This window comes from Meleagris gallopavo, chromosome 2 (assembly GCF_000146605.3).
Source record: "Meleagris gallopavo isolate NT-WF06-2002-E0010 breed Aviagen turkey brand Nicholas breeding stock chromosome 2, Turkey_5.1, whole genome shotgun sequence".
Classification (NCBI taxonomy): Eukaryota; Metazoa; Chordata; class Aves; order Galliformes; family Phasianidae; genus Meleagris; species Meleagris gallopavo.
Genome location: NC_015012.2, coordinates 33,342,650 through 33,368,983, shown reverse-complemented (window position 1 = coordinate 33,368,983; position 26,334 = coordinate 33,342,650). Strand labels below are relative to the sequence as shown.

The following is a 26,334-nucleotide window of genomic DNA, read 5'->3' as shown; positions in this document are numbered from 1 at the left end:
TAACTAATGAGACCAATAATTTGGAACAAAAGAAGGTTGAAAACAAACTAGATGTAATACAGAAGGCAGTGTACATACTGTTGCATCTTATTTTCTGCATTCTATTCTACTTCCCTAGTGGACATGTGGTCTTCAGCTCAAGTTAGTTGAGATGCTTCCTAAATATCCCCTCTCGTAACAGTAAGAGCTTTCCACTAAAACAGCCTGAGTTCTGGTATCTTGCAGTCAGCAAGAAGGTCTGCAGAAATTGTACTCTATGCCAGGACGGGTTGCGTTTTTCCCATGAAATTGCTCGAAGAAACTAACACAATCAAAATATAAACTGATCTTTAAGCTTTATGTAAAATACTTGAATTGAGAATGATTTTGGAAATAGATTAGCTGTACATTTCAGAACCCGCATTTAATTCATCGGGTATTTTTTTTTTCTTAGTCAAAACATAAGAGCTCTTAGGTATTTCTCTAAACATTAATCAGATCCAGACGTTGGAACGATAGTCTCTCATTGTAAAGTTTCTGTTGCTAATGGCATCACTCGGGTTCTACAGTAAATGACAAGTTTTTTGAAAGATAAATATTAGAAATACGTATTTTTTTCACAGCTGGCAGGCAGGAGCTCTTTACAATTCCTCTTCTGAATCTGTGTTTTAGCCTTGGAAAACCCTCGTTATGCCGATGGGGGAAGGGTGTGCTTGTGAATGAAAAATAACAGAGCAAGGAGTTTTTATATAGAACTAGTTTCTGGGCTGTTCGTTTGAAGAATTGCCTTCCTGAATACTGTGTACCATTTGATTGATGAGGACATAGTTGGAGTATACTACTAGGATTTTGAAGCAGAGCAGTGCTGCTTACTTACACAGTCTGGAATTGAGTAGCAAATCTGCAGTATTTATAGCATTATCTATTAATGTTAATCCAATTTTAGAGAGCTCCACAGAGAGTAAGAGGGCTCTCAATTAAAGCCAGCAAAAACAAAAGCTATGATGTGGGTGAATGCTTTTGAATTTCCCATTTCTACCTGATCCAGTATCTATTTGTACATGTTTGCATGGATGTATTCATATATGCATGTATGTATATTTGAATATAGTGCGCAGTCTTCAGGTGCTGTGGAATGGCAGAGATGTTTGCATTTACCTTCGTGCTTCTTTCATCATACATATTCCTGTGTTGTGGCTTTTTCCTTCCTTTTTGTGGTTCTGTTTTTCCACTTTGCTCTCAATATTTGTGCATTGTTCCTTCACTTAATAATCCTGTTGTTGTGATTCAGAGTTGAACTGAATCTGCCTGTGTCCTTCCCCCAACTCTAACCCAAAGTTGCTAAGGTATATTTTCTAAAACGGATAAAATACAAATATTTCATTCAGCTTTTCATGCACCCAACAAGAGATGGGCAGCAAGCACTAGGCTGACAGCTCAGCAGCACTGGCCAGCTTCCTCTGCCTTTGCAAGCCAATCAGTTGTTGAGGGCTCCAGAAGTGTAGAGGCATCACGCTTTGATGTGACTCAGGGAATGACCCTTTCTGGTCTCAGCTTTTAAACAAACAAGGAACTGGACAGTACGAGTGCCTGAGCACATTTAAATACATTCTTGTTTGAATTGGTGCATAAGTAAAAATGTTTAAGAAATAAATTAATATTTCCATTAAGTGAAGACATACTGACATCAAAGATGTATGAGGAAGGGAGTAATGCAAGAATTTAACCATGAAACAGACATAGTACTGAAGCCTACATACAAGATGAAAACTAGTTCACTATTTGCTTAATTTAGCAATTATGAAATTTCTTGACAGGAAAGGATAATATGCATTTTCACACTCTAATTATAACTTACATAAAATGCATTCAGTATCCTGTGTAGCTCCCTGTTAGTCGTACTATTTTCAACTTGCATTTCATTCATTTATGTTGCTGGCACTGGATGAGCCTCTTCCGTTTCATTAGAGATGGCAGTTAATGGCCTCATTAAGTTACACTGCAGTACAGCATGCTTCCTTTTGACTGATGATGGTACCAGCAATACAGGCTTAGAGGAGGAAATGTAAGAGAGGTAAGAAGGAGTTAGTGCTTATATATTGGTGCAATATATATTTTATATATATAGATGCATTCTCCCATCTAGAAATCATATCATCACAGAATAGCAGAGGGTGGGAGGGGCCTATGGAGATGATCTTATCCAGTCAGATTTTGGGTACCCTCAGGATGGAGCCTCACAACCTCTCTGGGCAATTTGTCTTAGTGCTGGACCTCACCTACAGTTTAAAAAAAGTAAATAATAATAATAATAAAAGTAAAAATATATATATTAAAAAGTGTTTTCTAATGTGTAAATTAAATATCTAATAAAATTGTTCAGGTGCCCACATTCCTGAAAGTGTATGCAAATGGTAATAGATTGGCATAGGGAAGGTGGTGAGTTTTACTGGCACACTTGTGATGTTTCACATTTGGAATATCTTAGAGTAACTCTTCCCATCATGTGTATCCCAAACAACTAGGCTACAATTTGTGCATTTTTGTTTTTACTTACAAGAGCCGCAGGAAACAACTGCTGTGGTTTTGTGAATTGGTATGGAAATCATTTCTGTAACACAGCTTCTTGGGGTTACTGTGGTGATTTCATTAGGAGGTTTCTGAAGCAAAGAAGGGGCTGACAGGACTTGACTTTTGTAGGGGCTATTTCAGTAGCCTCTCAACAATGAGCTTTACTGCATCCCCATCACTTTAAAACTATATGGAGAGGGGAAATGAATGAATGAAATGGTGATGCTAAGAACGCTGCAGTGATAGTAGAAAAGAGATTGTGTGGTTAATTGTTACCGAAGGCTTTGTGTAAGACTTTGAGACATCTATCTGTTGTGTTTTAAGAAAATCTGAAGTGGATTTCCAAAATAAATTTAAGTGCTTCCAGAGAGGTGTGCACTCAGGTTTCTGACAGTCTTAACGTGCAGTCCTGATTGCACTTGGGAATAAGATTCTCATCTCAATGCAGATAGCAGAGTTTGAAAATAAAGGTTTTTGCAGCATTGAACAGCAGCAGGGAAGAATTGTAGTCCTAGCTGTCAAACTCGGCTTCTAAGATGTTAATCCTGAACTTTTCACTCTTTATTAGTAGTCAACAAGCATATAACTACGGTATAACTGTGTTAATTTTAGGCTCAGTTGAAGTAGAGGAGATGATTTTAAATAATGATTCTGGTAAATGTAATAGGAAAGATTTGTAAAGAAGCAGCTTCCTCTAGATGTTTATAATGCGTAGTCAACGTGCCAGGGAATTAAGTAGTCTCTCATCTAAAAATGGAATAATGAGGAAAAATGGGGGAAACAACCCTAGAAGCTGGTGACAGAGCATTGCTCAAACTGGAGTTAATCCTTGTTACGTAGTTACTGTCTGTACCTGTGTGAGGCTCTTTATGGACAGAGATTTTAGCAGCTCATGCTGCTTTTAAAATGGTTTTGGAGTAGATGGCAGTGAAGTTTGAGGGTTCATTAATTATTGCTGTTACTGGTGTTTGGACAGGCAGTTGAGATCGTAAATGTCAGTCTGTCAGTGGGATGAGTTCTTTATGAAAAAGAAAAAAAAACTGATTGAGTGCCTCAAAAGCTGTCATCAAACCAGAGATTAAACGGATTCATCTCATTCTTGAAGCAGGCAGCAACAGAGGAGGGCTGCTTCTTTCCGTACAAGTCTCCCATCCCTTCTTCCTCCTGTTATTTTTTTCTCAGCACACATCATCTCTGCTGGGTTTACAGCTCCCCACCTGCTTCCCAAAATGCCATGAAAGAGCCACCATGATTGTTAGTGAAGCCATGCGGATGCCAGTCTGCACGTTCATGACAAGAGATTGAGAGAGACTGGGATTGGACTCTGACAGTCTTAACACAATTTATTTGGAAAGTATTGAGGGGAGAAAGAGTAATGAAGACAAGTACAGTGACAGTGAGGAGCAAATGTGAGTTTCTGTCTGAGGCGCAACAGAATTTCTACGAGCAGTATTTGTTTCAGTCAAGCCTCCTGCTTAAATCCTGCTCTGCTGCATTGCTTCATTCTCTCATTTCAAATGGGAGCTTGATAAGATGCCACAATTAGAAGAACCTGCACCTTTAGATCTAAATTAGGAGAATCCTCATTAACAACAGTAGAGTTAACTAGCTGAGAGATCTTTGTGCAGTTTCTCATCTCATTCTAGAAAGAAGTAATTCTTGTTGCACAGTTCATCCTTCTAAGGCAAGCTGTAACAGTGAGACTCCTGGCTAGCCATTTTTGATAGTTAAATAGCTTATGCTGAGAGTTTACCCTCAGATTTCTCGTCTGTGCTTTCTCCCCACTCCTTGTACCTACCTCTGAGAAGATGTAAGCACGTGTACTATTGGTCCTTATTGTAACAACTATTAGCTTGAGCTTGTGTGCTCAGGGTATTTTGGAGGCAGTAATGGGATAGCTGGAACTGTCTCTACCAGTTAGGCTAAGTTACAGTGTAACAGTAAGTAACAGTGTTAACACTGTTTAAGTTATGGCAAAAAGATACGAGCTTAAAAAATTAGGTATGTAACTTTCATTTCTATCCTATTAGTCAACTTATGTTCTTATTCAGTTAGCCATTCCCAATTAATAGGAAATGTATAATTGAATGTTTAATTAAATTACTACTAGCCTGACTTGGAGTAGCTGTTTTTCTCACTAAGGCATGTGGCTTCATGAACTGAGTAGACACTGGATTCCTTATTTGGACTTAAGAATAAACACTGTTTTCCTTGTAGGACACAAAATATGCTTTTGAGAAGCAGCAGAATGGCTTGTGTTTCCAAAAGCTGAGGTGTGTGGGAGGCGGCTATTTCATAATAGCAGCCAATCTGTGTCTCTGAGTAATGAATAATTGCAAACTGTGTAGTTCCCCATCCTCGGCAAGGAGATGGGCTGTAACAGACTTGTACTGAACTCTACATCAGTGCAGTGAGAATGTACAAGGTGTGTGTTGCTGGGTGCACCCTATTGTAGCGAAGGCTGGCCTACTTCTCTGGGCGCTGTGAAAATCAGTGCATGTGTGATAGGGTGGTTGCCTGGGAGTGAGAGCTGGGATCTGCAGTCTGGTCTGAGGACGTCTCTCTGAGATCATCATCTGCAGAGATTTTATTTAAGGCAGGACGACTTGTTCCATGAATGTGTCAATTTATTAGACTCTACTTTTCATTGTCAATGTTCCTGCACAGCCAGGCATGCAGGGATGGAATAATTGCATACTGAATGTTAGCTTAGTCCTCGTAGATATATTTTGTAAGGTGTAAGTTGTAATCTACAACACTGATGAAAAAAGCTGTATTGAGACACACATCAAATAGAATTATTGCAGCTTAATAAAAACTTATCATCTGTGTACGGTGCAGGAAGCTGTTCACTTTTCTGTGAAATGTGAGAAGTGGGGAGTTTGTCTGTATTGAAAAACCAAGCACATTTTCAGCATATCTTAGAGATATGACAGAAAGAAAGAAGAACTAAGTGAGGCAGGTTGCATATTTATAACGGCTGTGATATTAGAATCCAGCTGCTGTATAAATGCTGAGACAAGATTTGAAACATGGGTAAGAAAAGTGGCTTAATTTCTACTGCATGTGAGAAAGCAGGGAAAGTTGCTGGAGCGTGCCTTGGAGAGGCTAGCAGGTGTTACTGGTCCAGCTGGGTTATGTGTTTGGCAGGGAAAGGCTTGATACAGATAAGCAGCAGATCAGATGAAATAGTTGGAATAACAAGGATGTGGGCAGTGGTCTGACCATAGCAGTTATCTCTGCAGAATGCTACTTGCAGAATTACTCCTTTTCAGCTGCTGCACTAGAACGTACTTTATGGTAAGGTATTCAAGTTAGCCTTAAGAAAAGTATTTAAAAACTTTTCTGGGATAAGCCAGGACAGCTGACAATAAGTAGTCATGTTTTCCATTTCACTTTTGATATAAAGGCCAAAAGATGTTTGATAGAGTAGAGCCCTGCCAGAAAGATAAAATTATCTTCTTATTTGTCCTTTTAAAAATGGGCTAAGTGAACTAATACTTGTATTTTTCCTTGCTCACTGTCTTACTGACTCAATGCAGTAATGGCTTTCTGCAGCTGGTCTCCTTGCAACATTGCTATGAACAATGTAATTCTTTACAGGCTTGAGATTGGTTTCCTCCTTTTCTATTTAAAAGAAATACAGATTTGATTCAACTATGCCCAACCTTGGGAGAGAGGATGCCTGTCTGACCTGACCTGATTCGGGCTGCAGAGCAGCAGGTTGAATGAAGTCTGCTCCCTCTGATATGCCACAAGGATAGAACTTGGGCATTGCAGAGTCCCGACAAAATTCTCTTTGTTATTAAAGAAAAAAAAGTACCACATTGGCTGAAGTAAACTCTTTCTGTACTTTTACTTTGTAAGGAAACTTGTTTTTAGAGGGCTTTTTGCAGATTAAAAGAGGAAAGTGGTAGCAACTTACCTTGATCTCTTCTGTAGCACCAGTGTGGCAACTCCAGCCCGCAGCAGAATATCCAGCATCTCACTGATTCACTTGCTCTTAATTAAAGCATCACCTACTGATTTGTATCTTCTGAGTGAAGTATGCTTTCCAGAAACAAGCAGAAAATTATATAGATAAAGGTGTTAATGCAAATGGTGTTCAGACTGATTCTTTTTAAATAGCTGAGCACTTTGGATTGATAGCATGCTTGTACAGGTTGGGCGTAGTTTGTGTTGTTGGTGTTTACTAATTTGCATTTAAATTGTTATCCATGTGGAAAGAGGGAAGCACAGTATGGTGCTTTCATGTAATGTCTTCAGTCATAAGAGGCAGTTTACACGCTGTGCCTTAAGAATCTTCCTTCTGCCCAGGGAGGAAATAGGTCAAATCTACTTTCGATTGTTTTTCAGGAGAAGCCTAGTTCAGTTTGTTTGTGCAAGGAGAACAAAGACACGTAGGAGAAACTAAATGAGATTACAAATGAAGCTTGCGATTGTTCTGGATGGCGCGTACTCTGCATCTGTACACAACCTGGCTGTGGCTGGGAGTAGGTTAAGCAGTTTGCTTTCTGCTGAGTATTGTCAGTAGGGAGAGGTTTTTACAGAGAACAAAGATAATTTGTCTCTTACTTGATTGTGATTGTTAAGAAAATGTTTATATACAATAGAATGGGAAGTATCGAGCTGCCTGGTGGTGACCCCAGCTGAAAGCAGTATACCTTCAGTCTGCCCAGAGGGTTGCCTCAGCAAGGAGGTTCTAATGTTTTTCCTAAAATATTTGTTGTGAATACAACAGATTCACAGTCGGAGAGTGAGGCTTCTCCTGTGAAACGGCCACGGCTACTGGATGACAGTAATGACAGGCCTGAAGAAACCAGTCGATCCAAACAGAAGAGTAGACGCCGATGCTTCCAGTGCCAAACAAAACTGGAGCTAGTACAGCAGGAACTGGGATCATGTCGCTGTGGTGAGTACTGTCTGTCAGTAACGTCCGGCTTTCTACCACAGCGGTGCTCAGATCCGTGTCACAGGTGGAAGTATGGAGAACACTTGCACTTTGTAGCTTTCAGGCATACTTAAAACAGAAGCTATGTCTTCCACTGGTGGCAAAAAGTTGTAATTAGTTCCTGTCTGTCTAATTTTCCCTTTAAAACTATGCCCCCAATATACTGTCTTGTCTGAAGAGATCCTTAGATATTAATGAATATAGCTTCAGAAGTCCGTGTAAGGTGGGAGGGTGCCATGCTCACTTGACAGAAGAAACACAAAGCACATCAGAGAATATGCAAGGATGACAACTTTTTTTTTTTTTTAACAGAGTTTAAGCATAGGTCAGCACTACATTCTGCATTTCATGATGAGGTTGTTATTAATAAGATGACACAAAAGCAAGAAAAAACACCATCTAATTGAAAATGTTTTTTCTTCTCACAATCAGCTAAAGGGATGGGCAGGGAGGGGGGAATTGCTGTTGATTATGCACTGAATAGTGTCCAACTGATTTTTCCAAAGTTGATGGTATTGTTCAGCTAACTGAGCTGAGGTTGATGATCTCATGCAGGCAGCTAATGTGGGGCTTCATGTTATCTGCAAAGTATTAATAGCAAATGTGACTGGGTTCCAGAGGAGATGGTCTCTCCTTCGTGCAACAATTGTTGGTAACTGATTATCATAATCTATGATAATGCACATGGTGGTTTTACCTGCTGCTTTTTTTTTTTCCTCTCTTCTCCCTGTAGTCGTGTATTGAAAGCTTGCAATTTCACTCTGTCCATGTTTGTATTGATACACTTGGAGAGTTTGTAGTTGCTTTATCATGGCTCCGCAAGGAGACACTTGCCAAAGGATTTGCATAGGCAGGTACAATTCACATTCCATCTGCAATGTGTAGAATATTTATTGTATTAGAAGGCAATTCCATCTGAGCTTCAGTGAGAAAAGAAAGGATTGGTTAAGCTGGTTACAAACACTGAAATAACAAACTGTGTTTTGAATAAGTAATAACAAATGAGATAATAGAAAACTGAAAAAATTCTATGTCTTCAGTATCTGCTGTATACTCTTCTGGACATGAGACAGGCTTCATTTCAAATATTGGAGCACTGCTGTAGAACTTAATACATTATCTCTGCAGCCACCAAACATGAAATCAGTGGCTATAATGACATTTTTATTATGGAAATAATGTGTTGGGATACTTTGAAGTATCCAGTAAGGTATATATTTATCCAACTGAAGAAATTCAGCACTATCAGTGACAGTTTGGTATGGTTCTTTCTGCTCAGACTTAGGGAGTTTCTACCCTTTGTCTACTCCTGTCACTCCATATCCAAATGAATGAGGGTGTTTCCAGGTACCTTTTGGCAGAAAAATCTCCCCTAATGTTGGAAGCAAGAGAGTTTTGCAAGTTTGGGAAGAACTGGCTAGAAGATGACATATTATTTTACATGTCACATCATTAATTTTGCCTTCATTCTAAAACTGGAGCTAGGTAAGAGCACTGAGATTGAAAGCAACTTCTAAAAGTACATCCATTGCTTTTAATCTTTATAAAATAAGACCTGCCTTGTCCTGTCCAACTGGGCACAAACCTTAAAAAATGTGGCAGAGAGAGTATACACCTAAAGCTTAACACCTGGTTCTGAGATCTTTGGGAAGCTGCAGTGTTGATTCTACCATCTCTTGTAAGATCTGTCCAGAGAGAGCTGATACTGTTCAACTTGTTCCCTTGACACTACATGAAATTTTAGACAGATTTGACAGAGCTGCAAGGCTTTGCCTTGAAGAAAAACAATTTACTACTGAGAAGGATGTTCCAATAAGGGTACTTTAAATTCAAACTCAACATTTTTCAACTGTAGAAAAATTTGTTTATTTTCATGCATGCATACTTGGAAGAACTCCTTTCATTCTGCATCCACTTTGTACAAGTTATTAACTGCTGACAAGAAATTCACATCTCATAAATAATGCTTAAGAGCTATTGCTATATAAATTGAATGTGTTATGAATTGTGATAGGCCTTTTTGTAGTGTTCTGTGCCTAGAGCAGGAAGAACAGAGGATGTCATTTTCATTAATTTCTAATGAGGTGCCAATTAAAGGCAAGGAAGGAACTCAGAAGGGAAGAGTCACAGAGCTCCCCTGAATCCTGTGCCCCGGAGCTGTCAAACGAGCGTGCTGCCAAGCCTTCTCTGAAAGTTCCAGTAAATTACCACCTCATCTAGAGCACACATAGACAAATTCAGCTTCCCTTTGATCTTCAAAAGAGCAATTTGTAAGACGAGTTCTGAGCCTTTTCACATAGGGAACTAGGAGAAGTGATAGGAATTGTTAATTGCTGATGCACTTTGCAAGCTTCAGTGAGAAAGAGATTTTAAAATGAATTCTCATTTTGTGTCTCTCTGACTGAGTAACCTTTAAATCAACACTACCAGAACAAAAACAGTTCCGTATGAATTGTTTCTGGATGACAGTTACACTAGGATTGCTTTCCAGACAGCCATATTGTCTAGTTTTGGTTGGGCTCTTGATGGCTCAGTGTCTTATCATTTATAAAGATTGTATTGAGATGATGCATGTATTTAATATTAGCTTTAGTGGGCAATTTTTTTCATTAAGAAACTAAAAGGAGTGTATTCTTACACTTGTATTCTATTGTAGCATTTCTATTGGGAGCGTAAGCAGTTTGAAATCAACCATCTAATCCTTGATTGCTAAATTGAGTCATCAGTTCAGTGTGATGAGGAAGTGTTCATCACAGACTTGGTTTGAAGCTAGCAAAATTGCTGCTAACAGTAGCTATCCAACACGTTTCTGGAAATGTAGTTTGGGAAAAGCAAGTTTTTTTCTGTTTGCAGATTGCACTATGAATTTATGGGCATTATCTTAATTTCCAGATCTATATTGCTTCTAAATAAAGCTGTACACATTTTTAAAATATTCTGAGTTGTAGAATTAAGAGCCATGGAAATTATTTGAGCAGAAAACGCTGCTTGATGTCATGGCAGAGGATTAGTGTTTTACAACAGAAACCCGTTGTGGTATCGCTTGCTATTTAAAGCCAAAACATGGGAGTCTGTAGTGATCTTTAATAGTGGTGGAATTGCATGAGACATACAAGGGTGTTCTAGGAGCTCATTATAGGGGTTTCACATCTGTCGTGTTAGATCCAGTCCTGGTCAACAATTAACCAATTAAAGAGAAATTAATACAATGTACCAGTGGGTTTGTATAGAATGATTTACTGTTTACAGGCCGCGTCCTAACAGACTGTAAGTCAGACACCACCCATGCAGAACTGGTTTTAGTTTTGTCTTCTTGCAGTCAATGAGTTGGCCAAGATAATGCGCCCTGGAAAGTAAGTGCATCTGTCTTCTGGTAGCCTTAGAGAGATGCTGCTGATATGACCGTGTGCATCTCTGATAAGGAATATCTGTTGTTCTTGTGAGTGGTTTTGGGAGCCTGTATGAATCTTTGCAGTATGAGATGTGCCAGGATTGTCAGAGATGGCACTGAATGTGACTTTAATGCAACCTGAATACATTCCATATTGAAGTTCTATTAGAAGTTGGTGAAATGTCTCAGCAGAATGTGATCAAAGTGGATAAGATTGCTTTCTAAAATGGTTTCTAATTCTAACATGTTTAATAGTGAAGTGATTGCTGCAGCTGCAGCTTACCGACACAGAAAATCAAAAGATGCTTGAATAGTTTATAACTCAGTTTGTACCAGAAGAATTTGTTACTTGTTTCATATAAGGTTACTGCATACAAACACTGAAAATAGTGCATTTTTCTTAGATGAGTGAAGGGGACAGAAAGAAAGGAGAAGAAAGGAGGCCACAGTATTACAAGCTGTACGTGTTTCATTACACAGTCAGCTAAAATGACAAATTCATTCATACAGAAAAATAAAGAGATAAAGGAGAAGCTAAAATCCATGTCAGGTTTTCAAATTTATGTCCACACAGATATGCAGCACATTCCTTTGTATGTGAGCAGTGATCATGAGGGAGATTACTCAGAAGAGCAGAATTACAAACTTGGTAATTACAAACTTCCATTTGCAGCAAATAGCTGAAAGGAAGGCTGACCATGAGGTCAGGTAGGGAAGAAACCAGTGGGGAACATGGTTATCTTGCACAAGAGCTGCGTTAAAAACAAACTGTCCTTGTGTCTGTTACAGAACATCCTTCATCCTAAATGTCTCCTGACTTAGTCTGATGGGGTTCTAAGGATAATTTGCCAGTTGCCAGCATTCAAAAATATATAGTTTATTAACAGTGCAAAGGACTTAATTTGCATTTGCTCATTAATGTTTTAAAAAGAGATCCAACTACCATAAGAAGGCATTAGAAATGTTGTAAATCTGTAATCCTGGTAGGGACAGGAAATAAAACTCTCAGTGGTGGTTTTTGTATTACCATTTTTTCTTTTTTTTTAAAGTCTTTGGTAATTTGATATTTGGCTTGTCTCATGTATATAAATGCATGCCTATATGCATAGAGACGTACACATGAGCACAGGTAATAGGTATACAAAAGAACATTTTGGTTTGTAGATATGCTTATTCTTCCACATCCTTGTTCTTAATTTAGCTCAGTGCAGCTGTCCAGCTGGTAGAATTCTTCGCTTGAGACTGTTTAAGTGTCTTTTGCTTCACTTCTGTTTGCTTTTCTGCTAAGCAGAGGGGTAGGAAGATGATGGGAACAAACGGGCTCAAGTCAAGCACTGAGCACTTCTGCTGGCCATCAGAAGCAAAATGTGTTCATGAAGAAGAGACTCAACTGTTGTTATAGGTAGTGTAGCAGCAAGACTCACTGTGATCCAGTAATAAAGCAAATGGAAGACAAACAGCTGCAGATTCTTAACTTGTGTAACAGAGCAGCTTGTTCATAAACACAGGAGATGAGGCACTTGCTTGGATTGTGCCGGAATAAATTTGGAATGATTTCATTTACTCACTTAATTTAGAAATTATCTTCAAAAGAACAGGAAGAAGAACAGAAACGTGTATAGATAAGCAAAAAAAAAAAGCTCTGACAACTGCTTGAAAACAGCCCAACATGTATTGAAAACAACGCTTCTCTTATAACTAGGTAAAATATTAAGTTTGGTTCCATTTCTATGGAACCTGTTTGTATGTAGCAGGATTTGTAATGGTACTGGTCTTTTCACTTTCCAGAAGGGTAAGGTTTATCTGGTACAAAGCAGAATGGCTCCAAACACGACAATGTATTGGTGGAACAGATGTACTTCCATTGATGAAAATTAAATACATACACTGCTTCTGGAGACTGAGTCAACCAATTCAATAATAACTAGTACTAAAGGAAAAACAAATCTTATTAGGAACTGGTGACATCATGTAATTCTGGCAAGACTTGCTGCCATGACTTAAGATGTACCATAATTGGCTGTCTTTTGTGAACTGTGCACTTTGGGTATTTGTTTCCAAAAGAGTGCTTTTGCTTCACCCATTCCAGCAATGCCCAGCATCTTAGCTTAAAAAAACAAACAAAAATGCCACTACCAAGAAAATTCAAACTCAACAAAAGGGCTTTTGTTTTATTTTACTATGATTTCACCCCAAGACTGTAACTGAAATGATAAAGAAGAAGAGCTGTTAACTATTATGGATCTGAGTAAAATGTATTCTGAAAATACTACAAAAACAGTTGCAAGAAACTGACTGACTGGGTTCCAAGGACAGGACTCAGAAATAAGGCTTCAGTGTATGTTTCAGCTGTCTGTAGATTTACAGTTTTAAATGGTCTGTTTTGTAACAGGGCTCATAAGGTAGATACAATTTTCAGATCGTATGTAGTGTATTCCTCCAGTATAACCAACCAATGGGGGCCGTGTTACAGTGCGTACTGATTTCTCCCATCGTGCTACCTAAAGATCTACAACAGATAACTCTTCTCACAGGTGACAGGATGAGCGGAAATGGCCTCAAGTTGCACCAGGGTAAGTTTAGGTTGGATATCAGGAAACACTTCTTTACAGAAAGGGTTGTTAAGCACTGGAATAGGCTCCCTGGGGAGGTGGTTGAGTCACCATGCCTGGATGTGTTTAAAAACCATTTGGATGTGGTGCTCAGGGACATGATTTAGTGGAGGGTTGTTAGAGCTGGGTAGTATGGTTACATTGTGGTTGGACTTGATGATCTTTAAGGTCTTTTCCAACCTGAGCAGTTCTATGATTCTGTGATTCTTCTGATTTAGTAGTGAGTTTAATGAGCTTGTTGGTTACCTTCCTACAGTCCTAATAAGTAAATGTAATTGAGATGGGTCAGTTGAGCTTTTAAGCCCAACTTTTTAAAATATGAGGTTTTATTTTAATGCGTTTCATACAGCGAGTTTTTCAGTTTATCGCTTTCAGGGAGCTCTGGCAGAGGTGTTACAGTGTGAGGGACAGGTAAGCGTTTTGTTGCTGTGCTTTGTTAGGTCTCTTCTTCTATCAGTACCCATACAAAGAAGAAAGAAGCATATGCAGCAGGTAAAAAGGAATGATGCCCCACAGATTCTTTTTGTTGAAAATCTAATCTTTTCTTAGAAGGAAGCGGGGAAGAAAACATATCACTGATCTCCTTTCACCATTATTAAGGTATAAGAAAATGTTAAAGCCAAATACTGGGACTATTTACTTCTCTGCAAGAGTTCTTAACTGTGGAGATTGCTGTGGGATAAAGATCACTGTATAGCAGTTTTTCCAAAAGTAAAAATAATACTAGTCTGTGTCAGAGCTCTCGATATCAAACATTTCTGGCCCCGAGGAAAAGTTTTTAGAGGTGAAAAACTGTTTATGAGCAGTATAATCTCTACCGTGTAGAATTTTCTTAAGGGAGTTTTTTAAAAAAGTAATATGTTTATGTAATTGTGTCTATATTTGTATCAAAATGAAATGAAAACGTTCACCTACAGAGCTGCTCACAGTCATTAAATGTTTCAGACTTTCTGAAGAGTTGCCCAAATAGGTGAATAAATGGGGCATGGGGCAGCCTGCCATGCTCTGAACAGGCAGGAGCAGGAATTGTTGTGCAAGTGTTCTCAAAAAAAAATAAAGAAACAGAGGAGGTGGGGAAGAAGAAATGTGCATCCATCCAAGTCTGTGTATTCCTCTGTGGTATAAATACAGCTTCAGAATGGAGCTCTGTTTTTCTTTGAGAAGAATTACTCTTGATACAGGCTGTAAGAGAGGGTACAGGAATAGAAGAGGAACAGGAGGGGTAGTCTAAGAGGCACTGGAAGTAAAATGTTAGTGGGGAGATAAAGGCCTAAAATAAATTTAATCTAGGTTTTAAAACAAGAGAGCTGCTTCTCTCCAGTGATTTGGATAAGTCCAGCAGTCAAGCTGGATCAATATGGTGCAACCTCTAGAAAGCTGTTCCAGCCCAAGGCATAAATAATATCATTCAGGAAGTACACTAAAACTCAAACCTGGAATCATACTCAGCATGTGATGATGTGAAGTCAAAATATGTCAAGGATCCAGGAGAAGATTTAGTTAATACAACACGTACAGTATGTTAGTACAGAACCATTCATTATTTATTCCACTTCTTTATTAGTAGCTCTGTCTTTTTTGCATTTTCATTGAGCTAAGCAAAATGATACACATACATTATTAAATCACCAGTATTGCTTGCTATTATAATTAAATTACTGGGTACACTTTAGCTCTTAATTAAATCTTCAGTTTCTGGGATGAGCGCATTAGCTCTGATGGGCTTGGCGTACAGACTTCACCAAGTATTACTACTGATCTATCTCATATGAAAATGTCAAACCCTATACACAAGGCCCCATACAGTGTTAAGGTAGCTCTACTTGTTGGTCCTTTTTCAGTAATCACTTATTTTTTTCCTTCTTTTTTTCTTTTTTTTCCTCTCCAAGATCTGACATTATTCTGCATGGGAAACAGATATTTGCATATATGCTAGTACAGCCTATGGAATTAATGTTTTATAAGAGTACTCGCACTTACAATAGTGGCACCTATTTAGATAGCTTCCCTCAGTTTTATGAGGTGTCTAATCTTGGGCAGTGAGATTCCTTTTAGGCACAATTCTACCTTCTTACTGGATATCTCCCAGCCTCTGTTCTGTTTTTTTTGGAATCATTCTCCTGCATCCTAAGGGACGTTGTGAAATTAGGAATGATGGGGGAGGGTCTGTGTTCACTTTGTTCTTGGGCACGTGGGCATGGAACTGAGTGCTCCTTTCACGAGCACAGTGGTGGTGTTACGTCCTCCAGGACATATCATTGCAGGATTATTGTCACACAGTTATTCAAAAAAGGGAAATGCTCTTCACCTACATAAGATTTAACCTTTTAATTTTGTATGAAACTCCCCTCTCCCTTAGTTGTACAGTGGTGTTAACTGGTACTGCTGATGGGAGCAGAATGTTTTATTTGAAAATTGTCTTGTTAAATTAAACCAATTTTTTAGCTTGAACAATTGGCAAAGTCTCATAGAGAAAAATATTTTGTCTGGTTACACTGAGAAATGATTATAATGACAATTTTTATCAAGTTGCATTGTATTTCACAACAGTGGCAACTTGCCATTTATGCTAGCTGGTTTGTCAGCTTGTGGGTCACAGCTACTGCTTGTGCCTGGCTGCTCCAGATTGCAGCTTGGATGGTGAAAAATATTGGACGGAGACCCATAAGATGAAATGAGTAGGCAGATTGTGGTGGTTTTTTTTGTTGTTTTGTTTTTTTAAAGTATAAAGTAGTCCAGAAGCAAATACTGCATGTTATATCAGTGGAAATTATCATGAATCTAAGTTACTCAGTTAGTCTGTCTCTACTAGATGATGACCTTAACAAAATGAATCCTTAGTGGGGTGAAGAAGTTCTGATGTAACGATATGTAAATATAGTTACTCTACTGTGCTTGTGTTCCATAGAACAGATCTATTGTGTCAAAAATAAAAGACTAACCACTACTATTTTTTTTGTCACACACTGGAACAGAGGTACAATCCTGAGTGAGACCTGCAGCATTTATTATGACCTGAATCACAGAATGGTTTGGGTTGGAAGGGACCTTTAAGATCATGTAGTTCCAATCCTCCTACTACAGGCAGGGACACCTCCCTCTACTCCAGGTTGCTCAAAGCCCTATCCAGCCTGGATGGACCAGACCTGCAGCAAACTTTTTTAATGGTAGTGTACTGTTATGAAGCAGGAACGCTCTATCTGTCACATAAAGTCATTGAGGACCCCTCAAAATCCAGAAATAATTTCCTGAGAAGCCTCAGTTCTCTTCATGAAGAAGCTCCTGACTTCTGTGGAGTTGGTATCCACCAGTGCAGAAGCAGCACTTGAATCTAGGAGAGCATACCTGATTTTTTCCTCTCTAAGTAAATCATCTTCAAAGAAATAAGAGCAGACCATTTCTTTAGGATCTTCTTTGTAGCTACAGAATCAAGGAATAGCTTAGTGTCTTACATAAAATCTCTTTTTAAATCGTTAATAATAAAAATGAATAGTATGTGCTCTGTCTTCAAGTGATAGAAATTCTCTGTCCAAAATTTGTATCAGGAAAAAATGGCCATCTATCTGTTGATGTAAAGTATGATAAATGGGAAACTGAATTTGAAATTAGCACAAATTGGGTTAAAAGGTAGTTTGTTTGCAGTCTGCACAGTGCAAGACTGCATCTCTTGTGCTCTCTGAAGCAGCTTCTCAGGCTTATGATCGTCTAAAAAGAGACAGAATACACTTTGAAATACAAGTTATGCGTGACTAAACTTGGAAATAAAGGCCTTTGCCTTGGAGTCTAAGGAGATTCTTGGAGAATCTTCAGCCATACCTGTCCAGTGGCTGCTACAGGGCTATGATGACATCACCTTTCTTTTGTATACAGTGTCTTCTCTTGGCAGTTTGTTTCAATTATAGCTTTCTTGTCTCTAATGTATGCCCATACATACTCCTCTTTGTGGTAGACAGAAAACAGAGCAAGAAGGAAAAGAAATATTTGTTCCCCTTTTTCCTAAGTGTAAACTCTATGGCAGAAATACAGAATTAATTTGCAGTACCTCATAAGCATCCCGAGTCTCAGGCATAAAAGTTTATTCAGCATCACAGATGTCACAGATTGATGTGCTTCTAAGCATGAAACCTGAGATAATGACTTCAGCACAGAGTAACATATTCAAGTCCCAGGTGTACTTCCAGTGCCATGGATGGATTGGCAAGACTGAGGAACATTTTAAGGTATCTTATCACCTTGGTTCTTTTCCTGTGTTTGAGTCAGTTACTGATCATCTTGATAGTCAGGGAATCAAGAATCATTTAGGTTGGAAAAGACCTCTAAGATCATCGAAACCAACCATCAGCCCAGCACATCATCTGTAGATGAAATGTGCAAACCAGAAGATAGTGGAAGGCAGGGTGCAGAGACCACAGAAGATTTGCTAAGGAACATGGAACTGAAATGCCTTGAGAGATCCATTTTAAGGCACTGTGTGTATTAATATTTGGAAACTTGTCACTTTGAGCACTTAGCAATTTAAGTTCCTATCATATCTTTTTGGAATGGAAAGGGTAGGAAGGAATGCATCAAACTGTGTTTTGTGGAGTTTACACCTATTTGGTTAAAAATGTTCACTGCAGTAAGAGGTACTGCTCTTTCCTCAAGGAAAGAATGACAGTGTTCCTAGCCACGTCACTGTGACTTGAGGTCCATGGCATGTTGGGGAAAAGGAAGCATGAGAAGAGCTTAGCTTGCTTAATTCCAAAAGTGTATTGTTCAGCTTGTTGGGTCTGCTTGCTTTCTATAGAAAATGTCAAGAAAGGAGAATGTTCCGTGAATTGTGTGATGTAAGCTGACATTGCTGATGCAGAGCATTCCCCCACAGGAAAAAAAAAAAAAAAAAAAAAAAGGAAAAAAAAAGATATTTGGAGTACGTGCAAGAACAGAGTTGTGTAGAGGGATCTCAACAGGCTAGAATGTTTTTGAGATACAAAATAGCAGTGCATACAAGCAATGCTGGAAGTTTTGCTAGGTTAGACTGTAGTACAGCTTTACTTTGTTCTCTTGCTGAATGCTCCTTCAAACAGCCCCCAAAATACTGGAGGGATAAACTGCACTACACTGAGATCCAGAGAGCTGGGGTTTTCTCAGGTATTCATTGCACAAGTCTTCAGGGTCTTGACTCTCTGCCTTCATAGCAAGTGGCTGTACTTGCACATTTTTTTTCTTACCAATTTCAAGTGTTGAAAAACAAGGATTTCCCTCCTGTGTTTTTAAGAACAGCTTTTTTTGCTAGTACAGTTTGCAACAAACTGAGCTGCCTTTCCAGTTGGAGCGGATGAGGGGAGATGCATAAATGTTATTGTGGAGATTACTGCACTCTACTGGAGAACGATGTCCAATTATTCTGAGCAGTGCTGGAGCAGCACGTATCACTGCATGAGCTAATCTTCTCTGTGTGGCTTAGCCATCTTGCATAATGTATCCTGAAGGTATGTTTACCTTTTAATGATATGTTAAAATCTGTTCTTGCACTTGGTGTGGTACACAGACTTGTAGAAGTCTGCATATATATGCATTTAGGAATGCAGGAACATACCTCTACACACGTGGGGTTCAGTTTTCTTCAGTAGATGGATCTGTCATATTAAGCACAACACATACTGTATGCTATTCTTACAAGAACAAGAATGTGAATAGCAGGCAGTTATTAAAAGGTTATTGTGGGAACACACAACTACTTCAGCAATATACAGCGGGATCTTTCAAATAGAGACACTGCGAAATGTTTTTAAGCCACTCTGTAAATATGTAAGCTGTATAAATATTTAATAACCTTGCTTGGCACTTCTACCACTTTTCAAAATGTTCTTGCAAATGAGGAAAAGAACAGTTTTCCTTTAGCAGTTTTCTGAATGTTTCGTCAGTGAGATCAAGACCAGAATTTTGGGGGGAAGAGGGAAGGAATTTCCTTTCTGTTACGACACTGTTTGAGTAACAGGAATCATTGTATTACCTATATCTTATGTAACAGTGTGATGTTCTCCAGCAGCATTTAAAAGACACGGTGCCTGACCAAATACCCCCACCTGAGTGATCCTAGCAGTGCACTGTGTCACTCTGGTGATGGTTAGCAGTAATCTGCATAGTGGGCATTTATGCCATGTTCTAGAAAGCCTGACTGTATTCTGTTAACATAGAGAAAATATTGAAAAAAATCAGGGATCCCTCCCCCAGTTACAATTTGGCTTTTGTGTCATGAATTATTACGCCATTTACTTGAATTATTTCTGATGCTTCATGTATTTTGCTGATATTTTTCCAGTAGTAACTTTGAGAATTTGAAGGCAAAGTTTAAAAGTTAAAATATAGTTTTTGTTTAAATATTTTTCTCACCATCATTCCAGACTTCAGTTCAATCACTGCTCTTGAATGCAGGAAAATGCAGTCATTTTTCATTATACATACAGTGAACTAGGTCTGCTTTATTCTCTGGTTTTGAATAGAAGCTGATTATGTTGTCTCTCATCTCACATTACCTTTTTTCAGCAGTTTCTTCAGGTATGATGAAATCAACTTCACAGTTGCTTGTGTGCAAATGTAGACTTCTTTGAATGTTGTTGTTCCAGCATGTCCTGTGCAGAAGAGTCACCTGTGTGGTACAAGTCAGGCAGAGCCATAGCACAGTCATGGCTTTCGCCACTGATGCTCTGGTGATGAAATGGAAGTGAATTTTTGATTGATTACGAAGTAGTTTCTGGGCTACTTAAAGGAGGTGTAAGATTTTGATGCAGTAAATAATGTTTTTCCATGATGTTTGCATTAGAGGTTTGAGGAATAGGTGATTCATGGGTTACTTCTAATATCAGAAAACAACTGCAGTGCTTTGAGACGTATGATTGTGTTTAGTAGATCTACATCTTTTATGCTCGAAGTGGAAGTCTGAACTATTTTTGGTTGATGACCACAGTAAACTTATTTCAGTTGGAAGATGGATTCCTTTTTCCAATGCTCTTTTCTGTAGCAGAGGGTTTATTTATTTTACCTTTTAGCTGTAATGTGCTAAAAGAAGCGTTTCTGCAGTAAAATCCTTTAAAGGAAGCAACTTATATTTGATATGTTCCAATAATCAACAGTAAATATACCAAAAGAGCACATTTATCCAACTCTGCTTTATAGCCATAATAAGCAAACTACTCAGCAGACAAAGTTTCATCTCTAAATCTGGATTGGTTTTAAGGACCTGAGTGGAAGTATATGTAATGGCCATATGTCCCAGTACAAGTCAGTTAATTTAACTGCTAAAGAAGCTGATGGTTCCAAAACTACATCAAGCATTAGTGTGCATAGAGACTGCAGAATGACCCCTGATGTCCAGACCAGAGAAGAGTGAGTATTGCAGTTATAATTTAATTGAAGAAATCTGCTCTGAACTAATGACAGAGATTTTCGGAACTGCTGTTACTCAGCTAGCTGCCATGTAGTGTTATTCAAGTCCTTTAAATTCTAAATAAAACCTTAAACAAAGAATCGAAACAAAATTTCCAGTCTTTTAAGTGACTTAATCATTTGGAGTAATGGGACTGGAGTTCTGAAGTCTGGTTCAGAAATGAGACTTGCAGGACTCCTATTGCTTTTTGAAAAGAATAAACCCCCTCAAATAAGAACAGCTGATATATGCTAACCAGTCCTTAGCAATGTTCCAAACGTGGGGGTATTCTTTCACTTAATCAATTCTAGTTAGCAATTCAAATTTAAATAGATACATGAACAACAGGTTTAGATCTTTCAGTTGCTGCAATTAGAAGCACTTTTACAGACTGTAAATTAGGAGGATTAAAAAGCGAGAATCACTGTCATTTTTTGTGGACAGTTACAGAAATTCAGTTGAAGAATAAGGAAATAGTTGTTGAACAGAAGAAATAAAGTGTGCATTTCATCTGCAATGAATACAGTATACAGTACGGTTTGCCTTATATGAAAGCAGTTGCTCTAAAAAGAACTAAAGTGTGTTTGATAAAGATATGACAAGTACAGAATGGATTGTATTTTCTTGGGGAGAACGAAGTCGAAAGGAACACCATGAAGTTATACTGGTCTACAAAAGGCAAGAGGCTTTGTAGAAGGAGAAGAGATGGTGCAAATGAAAGGTCGTGTTCAAAAGTGATAAATCATCTTTTAAATGTATTTCTTCATTAGATTTATCAAACTTTATCAAACCAAAGGGTACTTGTTGAAACTGTGTAGAAGATTGTGTACATCCTCCATATCTCTTTTAGATCATGTGAGATAGCATTTCTACATAGACTTATTAACCACGTGGACAGAATCAGTAAAACCGTTAGGACTTAAAACCAATCTTTACCTAACTGGGAACTGAAATGACTTCAGCACAGTCTGCTGAAGCAGGGTTTCTTGCATCTGCTGCTGTTACTTCCATTGCAAATAAGTTGATGGACTTTGACTGATATTTTTTTTCTTTTTTTGGCTGATCTCATCAGCTATTTATGTATCCTTGTATCTACAGTGACATTGGTTCCATTACTTGAACTCTTATTTCCAGAAATAAAGAAGGGAAAACTTCAGTCCTTGCTTTCTGTAAAAAAGAATGGAATGAAAACTGTACTCCAAGGTTGTTCTCATTTTAACAATCAAACCTTGAATTTTTGGCACCTTGAGGAAGATATTCATCACATCTCAGTGTTGTGTGACCAGATTGAGATTGAAGTAGAGGCAGTGATCACAAGGGGACAGATGTTATATCTCAATTCGGTCTGCATCATTTCTGTATTCCTGCATTCCACGTGCCAGTACAGAAAACTTCTTGCTCTGTTCCTATTAGTAGGTTTCAAAGTCAGCCACAGATAACAGACACATCTTTTCCTAGTTGGTGCTATTCAAACAATGAGCAAAGATAAGTCAATTCTCTTGAATTTTTTAAGAACAATTGTGTGTGTGGTACTTCTTCCTTTTCTGTTTTCATTACAGTGATGTTAACATAAAAGCAGCCTGTTGTTCTCTCCTACTATTATGTCTTATGGTTCAGGAGCTTGAAATACTTGAACCACACACACATGCACACAAACACACACACACATGCACATACTCTTGATCGTTCACTCAGTTTTATCTGTTACCATCTGTCAAATGTCATCATTTTGTAGTTTGAATCTCTTGAGCGTTCAAGGACTGGCAGCAACGTAAAGCATTCTGTGGGAGGCAAAGTGATGCTCTTTGTACCCATTATTCAGGAAAAATGTTTCAGCTCAGGCAGTAGCATCCCTCATTTCAAATACGGTGGACTACGTGGACCCTGTGGCTGTGTAACTCTTTTTACTGCTGGATCATTCCAGTATTACTTATCACAATATCACATTCATTTTAAAGATAGGAAAATTGAGACAGTGTCTGTGCTGTTATACAGTGTTTGGGCCAAGTCAGTCAAAAAGCTGATTTTCTTGGTGGACTAGGAGGAGGAGATGGCTGCTGGAGATGCCCTCCTGGATTGCTGAGAAACATGAGCTTCAGACAAAGAGATGATAACCCACATTTTTTATCTACGGAACACAACGATGTGGCCTGAACATGATCCTGCATCAAATGCCCGTTTGCCCCCATGTTAGTGTTGGAACAGTCCATGACAACGAGCTCCTGAAAACAGGAATGCATTCAGGCAGTGATCTCTCTCTCGGTCAGTACTGACAGTCCTGACTTGAATGTCTGCTGGGAGCCAAACCTGGGCTGCTGTAGGCGTGAGTGTCATAACTGACATTCCACGTAAAGTAGAAAGGAGCTCAGTGAAGGTGAAGAGCGTGCTTTTCTTCAAAAAAAAACATTAGCTTTGTTATCACCTGGGCATGCCAGGTTCAGACTGTGTGAGGGACTTTTCCTATAAGGTGAGAGGATGGCAAAAAACCACTTGTGTGACTTGAGCTTTGACACTGTGTTGATAAATGTGCAAGAAATACCATAAATAATCAGATATTTATTAATGCCATGTAAGGAAGGTAAGTAGAAGCTTGAAGCCAGCACTGATTTTTGGCAGCTGATCAGTTCCTTAGTAGGTGCCACTTCACTTGTGATTCGGGTAAGATTCTGCCACTTTAATCAAGTCTTAACTTCCCGTATTTTTTTTTCCTCTCTCTCCCTTTCCATGGTAGGTTATGTGTTCTGTATGCTACATCGCCTTCCTGAACAGCATGACTGCACATTTGACCACATGGGACGTGGACGTGAAGAAGCCATTATGAAAATGGTGAAACTGGATCGGAAAGTAGGAAGATCTTGCCAACGCATCGGCGAAGGATGTTCCTGAGTGCAAGACTGCAACCAAATGCTGTTCTCTTAGTTCACTAATGTTAGCCTTATTTAGGACAAAGTCAGCCAGACACCTTGTACTAGGCAAGTTTCAGACTACAGCCAATCAGTTTCCTTTCTTTAGCCAACCGTCCTGGTACTGTAGTTTAGGGGATGATGGTGGGTGAAATTGACTTCTGGCTGGTTACTAAGGTGCCTGCTAGCCACCGTATAAAAATTAAAACATGAAGAAACATTATTTTTGAGCATGGCTAGTGGATTTAATCAAAACGAGAAAAATCCAAAGGCTTCTGTTATTGCTGGAGTCACTCTAAAAGCCTTACGCTGGGAACCTTCCAGCTGCAGAGTTAACACAAATAGTTGTATAGAAGCTGGTGTAAAAGTTTGCTATGCACGTGGCTTTCAGACAAACTGTTTAATGTGCAGCCTTTCACTTCTTCATGCCTGGTTATTCCTGAGGAGGTGAAATACTACCACGAGCAGCAACTGCAGCTGCTTAAGCCCAGAAGACCTGACTGGTCACTCGTGCCTTCATCGCGTGTGGCTTTTGAGTTAGGCAGTGTCACCAGCATCAGGGATTCTGTTGGGGTAGGAACATCTTTCTGGTTCTTCCCAGGAAGCCAAAAAGAAAGGGGGACAGAGATTCTTATGAAAAATTTTTTATATCTATCTTACTATAAGGAACCTATCAGGGTTTTCTGTTTGTTTTTTTGTTTTGTTTTGGTTTTTTTCCTCCTCAGTTAAATTACGATCACACTTTAAAGCCAACTCCATCCCAGAGCAGTAAATGGTGCGTACATTTTACATGGCATCCACAGAGATTCTGAGGGTCGTGTGAAGATTCCACAGACACTTGAGCAATGCAGCCATTCCCACCGGCCGAAACCTGATTGGCTCTTGTTTGCCTTTTGCTAAGTGCAGGTATCTGATAATTGATCAAATAAGGCTAATTCACAGCACAGTAGCCATGGCTGGATTCTACAGACTGACTTTCTGTAGCTAGACTTATATATTGGGGAAAAAAAAGGACATTTTGTAGCAAACGGAATTCAGTAACAGTATTGGGGAACAACCAGTGAAACACCCTGTATCAGATTGAGTTTGTATTCCTCACATCAGAACGTCAATGAGATAATCACATGGGTTACACCGGCCCTGTTTCTATGCAGCCGAACGCTCTCACAAACATCTCTGCCCGCATCTATTGCAAAGACGGTATAGAAAGTGAATATGAAAAGCATTACATGGAGTAGAATGCTCGGGCTCTGTTTAGACCCATGGGTCTGTATTACGGTATGTCACACTGAGCTGAACTGAATGGCACCGGTCTCGTCAGTTTGTGAACAAAAAGCAAAAAGAATATTCAGCACGTCTCCTACTGCACACAGGGCTTACGCGAGTAAAAAGGATTGTACTGAAGTGACCCAGCTTAATCCCAAGCGAAGGGTAACAATAAGGTACATCTGTAAGAAAACCTGAGGGAGGGAAAGATTTTGTCTCATTTTCAAATACTGGGCAGGTAGAAAACATCAGAGGGGTGAAGTAACCGTCACTTGGAAAACCCCAGCATTGTGGGAGAACGCATGGATGAGTCATCCTCCATTCCACTTGGTACAGGTAACTAACTCCTCATAGGCTAAGTCATGTTGTTACTCTGGTAGAAGCATTTAACAAGGAGATAACTAATTTAAAAATAAAAATTAAACATATCTCCACACACGTGTTCAGCATCTGACTGTATTAGCATAAGTTAGCCATGAAGCAAATCAGAAGTGTCCCATCACTATAAAATGCAAGCTATCCAAACGGCAAGTGATTTTTTTTTTAGTTATTGTTAATATAGTTATTATTCAAGAGTATGAAGCCAGCAGCAAAATCTTCAGTAACGTGCTGCATTTTCAGGAAGTGGTCCTGCTGAAAGGGACCGTCCAAGGATATGATTTACATTTGCCATGAAGAATTTCTAAAAGCACGGATTTCAGCTGCTGCTGTGATACGCACTTTCTTTTCCTACAAAACCCTATTCATAGCATTTGATGGGCATTCTGAATGACACACGAGACTTCTCTGCATTAATACTGAAGATGCTATTTTGTTCCTCCTTAATGTTCTCTTCAAACTCATTGCAAGTGCACAGATGGTTTCAAGGTGGCTTTCGCAAGAACGCTACTTAAAAGTTCATGTGAATTATGGACAATGTTCACTTTAAACAAAGAAGTTGGGGACGGGGTTGTTCCTTTGCAGTATCTGTTCTGTGAAGTTTGTTAAGCGTAAAGAAAGCTTAAGTTCTTGTATCTTAAAAGAAGATCTTATTTAACCCTTTTGTGTTCTAGATTTACTTACACATGTAGCCTAGAGCTCAGTTTTAGTTTAACATTGTGAAAATATTAAAAGAATCTTGTAACTTTATTCTTTTTCCTCCTGCTAAAAAAAATTAAACCAATCAGATTAAAGTTTGAATTCCTTTCTGCCTATTCCAACAGGTCTGGCTGTTTTGCACTATGAATCCGCTGCAAGCTCATGTAAGAAATATA

General features: G+C 38.8%; 1 protein-coding gene across 1 annotated transcript in view; it reads left to right on the top strand.

Moving 5' to 3' along the window:
* The window catches only part of ZFAND3 (zinc finger AN1-type containing 3), a 42,741-nt gene extending 16,467 nt beyond the window's left edge, over positions 1 to 26,274 (top strand). Inside the window, exons 3-4 of the mRNA XM_003203931.4 lie at positions 7,292 to 7,462; positions 23,644 to 26,274. Of these exons, the coding sequence (XP_003203979.1) occupies positions 7,292 to 7,462; positions 23,644 to 23,798 (326 nt within the window). The 3' untranslated portion in view covers positions 23,799 to 26,274. The remainder of the gene's footprint in view (positions 1 to 7,291; positions 7,463 to 23,643) is intronic.
* The last annotated feature ends 60 nt before the right edge of the window (positions 26,275 to 26,334 follow it).